The sequence below is a fragment of the Coenobita brevimanus genome, chromosome 117 (assembly GCF_032717465.1).
Source record: "Coenobita brevimanus isolate Jiangsu-jjx chromosome 117, ASM3271746v2, whole genome shotgun sequence".
Lineage (NCBI taxonomy): Eukaryota > Metazoa > Arthropoda > Malacostraca > Decapoda > Coenobitidae > Coenobita > Coenobita brevimanus.
In genome coordinates, this window is record NC_137070.1 from 5,378,485 (window position 1) to 5,383,295 (window position 4,811).

At 45.5% G+C, this 4,811-nt stretch overlaps 1 protein-coding gene across 1 annotated transcript in view; it reads left to right on the forward strand.

Annotated features, from left to right (window-relative positions):
* The first annotated feature begins 1,222 nt into the window (after positions 1-1,222).
* The window catches only part of crb (cell polarity complex component crumbs), a 63,547-nt gene continuing 59,958 nt past the window's right edge, over positions 1,223-4,811 (forward strand). The window contains exons 1-3 of the mRNA XM_080287417.1: positions 1,223-1,301; positions 3,051-3,154; positions 4,057-4,242. Of these exons, the coding sequence (XP_080143543.1) occupies positions 1,223-1,301; positions 3,051-3,154; positions 4,057-4,242 (369 nt within the window). The remainder of the gene's footprint in view (positions 1,302-3,050; positions 3,155-4,056; positions 4,243-4,811) is intronic.

Below are 4,811 nucleotides of genomic sequence, written 5' to 3' on the forward strand. Positions count from 1 at the left end.
GAGAGGTATGTGAGAGAGGGGTGTGTGAGCTGGGAGCAGGGCAGTGAAATGACGGGGGACAGGGCGACGTGGAGGCGATTTGTTTGTGGCCACCCCGAACGGGATTGAGGCGTCTGGCAATAGATAGATAGATATGTACGTGTATTGCATGTGTACTAATTCCATGTACGTGTTGCAGTGGTATTTACAGCAGTGTGTATGTATGAATGTTATGTATATGTGCGTGGATTGCATGTGTAATAATTCCATGTACGTGTTGCAGTGTGTATGTATGTGTACGTATATTGCGTGTGTACTAATTCCATGTACGTGTTGCAGTGTGTATGTATGTATGTGTACGTATATTGCGTGTGTACTAATTCCATGTACGTGTTGCAGTGTGTATGTATGTGTACGTATATTGCGTGTGTACTAATTCCATGTACGTGTTGCAGTGTGTATGTATGTGTACGTATATTGCGTGTGTACTAATTCCATGTACGTGTTGCAGTGTGTATGTATGTATGTGTACGTATATTGCGTGTGTACTAATTCCATGTACGTGTTACAGTATGTATGTATGTATGTGTACGTATATTGCGTGTGTACTAATTCCATGTACGTGTTACAGTGTGTATGTATGTGTACGTATATTGCGTGTGTACTAATTCCATGTACGTGTTGCAGTGTGTATGTATGTATGTATGTGTACGTATATTGCGTGTGTACTAATTCCATGTACGTGTGAGCATGGAGGTGTTTGAGGACCTGCTGGTAAAAGTGCCGGACTGCCTGACCCTGAGGCACGAACTCATGATGGGCTAATCCCTTGCGGTCGATGAGTGCGATCAGCGTGACCTTGATCTTTGATATGGACATGCGAGGCTTCTTGGGTCTGGTTGGGGTCTGTCTCTTGGATCCCGGGTTCTACTGGAAGACCCAAGTTTCGTCTCCTGTGTCAGACCCGGCCCAGGAACTCCGGAGCTTCCCTGATCTTCTCCGGCAGGTCTCGACCGACGTTGTCCCGGTGCTGCCTCTGGTCGGCCGGCAAAAGCTTGGGCGCACTCTTCCTGTTCATGCTGAGTTCCTCCGCTATCATCCGCACCGTCCATCTGCGATCACTCCGCACCAGCTGGTTCACTCCGCACCAGCTGATTCACTCCGCACCAGCTGATTCACTCCGCACCAGCTGGTTCACTCCGCACCAGCTGGCTCACTCCGCACCAGCTGGTTCACTCCGTCAATGTTCTCAGCCGTCTTCGTCGTGGAAGGCCCTCCTGACTTGGGGTCATCCTCCACCTCCTCGCGGTCACCCTTGAAGCGTTAGTGGCACTCGAGACTCGCGGCCGCCACAGCGCAAATCCTCCATAAGCCTCTTGGAGAAGTTTGAGACCCGCGGCCCCTTCCCTGCTGAACCAGGAATGTCAGATTAATTCTTTCCTCCATGTCTGTGCCGCCTCCAGTTCCGTGACAAAGCGTAACAACAGGTCAACTCTGGAACTGTCTCCCTCTGTCTGTATTTCCTGCTGCCTATGACCTCCAGTCTTTCAAACGCAGTGTGTCCAGGCATCTCAAAATGATCGGATCTTGAATTTGGCTCTCTCTTGTATTGTAGGGTCAACTCTGGAACTGTCTCCCTCTGTCTGTATTTCCTGCTGCCTATGACCTCCAGTCTTTCAAACGCAGTGTGTCCAGGCATCTCAAAATGATCGGATCTTGAATTTGGCTCTCTCTTGTATTGTAGGGTCAACTCTGGAACTGTCTCCCTCTGTCTGTATTTCCTGCTGCCTATGACCTCCAGTCTTTCAAACGCAGTGTGTCCAGGCATCTCAAAATGATCGGATCTTGAATTTGGCTCTCTTTTGTATTGTAGGGTCAACTCTGGAACTGTCTCCCTCTGTCTGTATTTCCTGCTGCCTATGAACTCCAGTCTTTCAAACGCAGTGTGTCCAGGCATCTCAAAATGATCGGATCTTGAATTTGGCTCTCTCTTGTATTTTGTTTTTCTCTTGGAGGGAACAGTTACTGCGGGCTGGTGGCCTTGGGTTCCTTCTTCCTCGCATAAAAAAAAAAACCAGCCTGAACATAAAGAACAGAGTGTGAGTGAACAATGTTATAGTAGAACACTGATGAGATGTATATGTACGTCTGTTCCATGTGTACCTATTCCATGTACGTGTTGCAGTGTGTATGTATGTATGTGTATGTATATTGCGTGTGTACTAACTCCATGTACGTGTTGCAGTGTGTATGTATGTATGTGTATGTATATTGCGTGTGTACTCACTCCATGTACGTGTTGCAGTGTGTATGTATGTGTATGTACGTCTATTCCATGTGTACCTATTGCATGTACGTGTTGGACTGTGTAAGTATGTATGTGTACGTGTCTCCCATGTGTACCTATTGCATGTACGTGTTGCAGTGTGTATGTATGTGTACGTCTCTCCCATGTGTACCTATTGCATGTACGTGTTCCAGTGTGTATATATGTATGTGTACGTCAATTCCATGTGTACCTATTGCATGTACGTGTTAGTGTGTATGTATGTATGTGTACGTCTCTCCCATGTGTACCTATTGCATGTACGTGTTCCAGTGTGTATGTAATGTATGTGTACGTCAATTCCATGTGTACCTATTGCATGTACGTGTTCCAGTGTGTATGTAATGTATGTGTACGTCAATTCCATGTGTACCTATTGCATGTACGTGTTGCAGTGTGTATGTATGTATGTGTACGTGTCTGCCATGTGTACCTATTGCATGTACGTGTTGCAGTGTGTATGTATGTATGTGTACGTGTCTGCCATGTGTACCTATTGCATGTACGTGTTGCAGTGTGTATGTATGTATGTGTATGTATATTGCGTGTGTACTAAGTGTTGCAATGTGTATGTATGTATGTGTACGTGTCTCCCATGTGTACCTATTGCATGTACGTGTTGCAGTGTGTATGTATGTATGTGTATGTATATTGCGTGTGTACCTATTGCATGTACGTGTTGCGGTGTGTATGTATGTATGTGTACGTGTCTGCCATGTGTACCTATTGCATGTACGTGTTGCAGGGGTGATCTTGTTGCTGGTGGCGGGCCTGCAATGGGCTGCAACACACAGCGGTATTGCAGACCAAGATGACGCAACTACACTCGACGATTTCAATACTATACAGGTGAGTCTCCTTGGTTACTAGTCCTGTGAGTCTCCTTGGTTACTAGTCAAATGAGTCTCCTTGGTTACTAGTCAAATAGGCCTGAGTCTCCTTGGTTACTAGTCACTATACAGGTGAGTCTCCTTGGTTACTAGTCCTGTGAGTCTCCTTGGTTACTAGTCAAAGAGGCCTGTGAGTCTCCTTGGTTACTAGTCAAAGAGGCCTGTGAGTCTCCTTGGTTACTAGTCAATGGGGTTAGGTTAGGTATGAGGTAGGAATGAGTCTCCTTGGTTACTAGTCACATGAGTCTCCTTGGTTACTAGTCAAATGAGTCTCCTTGGTTACTAGTCACATGAGTCTCCTTGGTTACTAGTCAAATAGGCCTGTGAGTCTCCTTGGTTACTAGTCAAATGAGTCTCCTTGGTTACTAGTCACATGAGTCTCCTTGGTTACTAGTCACATGAGTCTCCTTGGTTACTAGTCAAATGAGTCTCCTTGGTTACTAGTCAAATCTAACGCTTCTTGCTTGGAGGAGGCAGGTTGAGAGAGAGAGAGAGAGAGTAGATAGGTAGATAGATAAATTTACCCTCCTCCTTTGCAGGGATCGAGAGAGGGAGAGAAAAACCGTTTATAGGGAGAGACTGGAGGGGGGGTGGAGGAGGGAGGAAGTGGATTTTGAATTGGGGGAGAGAAAAACCGTTATAGGGAGGGACTGGAGGGGTGGAGGGAAGGTAGATAGACACTGATAGATACATTAACCCTTCCTCTCTCAGGGTGGAGGTGGAAATTGATCATGGGACGAGGTGGAGGAGGGAGGAAGAGGATTTGAATTGGGGGAGAGAAAAACCGTTATAGGGAGAGACTGGAGGGATTGAGGGAAGGTAGATAGACACTGATAGATACATTAACCCTTCCTCTTGCAGGGTGGAGGTGGAAATCGATCATGGGACGAGGTGGAGGAGGGAGGGAGTGGCTTGAAGCTGGGTGGAGGAATGAGGGAAGGATATTTTGATGGTGCTGCACGTGTGGAGTTGCCGGTGACGCTGGACCTCCGCGGCTACACCTCCGTCAGCTTCAGGACCTGTAGTTACGGCGATCTGCTTACACAGGTATCTATCTATCTGTCTGTCTGTCTGTCTGTCTATCTATCTGTCTGTCTATCTATCTATCTATCTGTCTGTCTATCTATCTACATCTGTCTGTCTATCTATCTATCTGTCTGTCTATCTATCTATCTGTCTATCTATCTATCTGTTTCTATCTGTCTGTCTCTGTCTATCTGTCTCTGTCTGTCTATCTATCTATCTGTGAGTCTATCTATCTATCTGTCTATCTATCTATCTGTCTATCTATCTATCTGTGAGTCTATCTATCTGTCTATCTATCTGTGAGTCTATCTATCTGTCTATCTATCTATCTGTGAGTCTATCTATCTGTCTATCTATCTATCTGTGAGTCTATCTATCTGTGAGTCTATCTATCTGTGAGTCTATCTATCTGTCTATCTATCTATCTGTCTATCTACCTGTCTGTCTGTCTATCTATCTATCTATCTATCTATCTGTGAGTCTATCTATCTATCTGTCTATCTGTGAGTCTATCTGTCTATCTATCTATCTGTCTATCTATCGCCAGACATATCACATAGCGTTGTCAATCCCTTATATTATACCTTAAA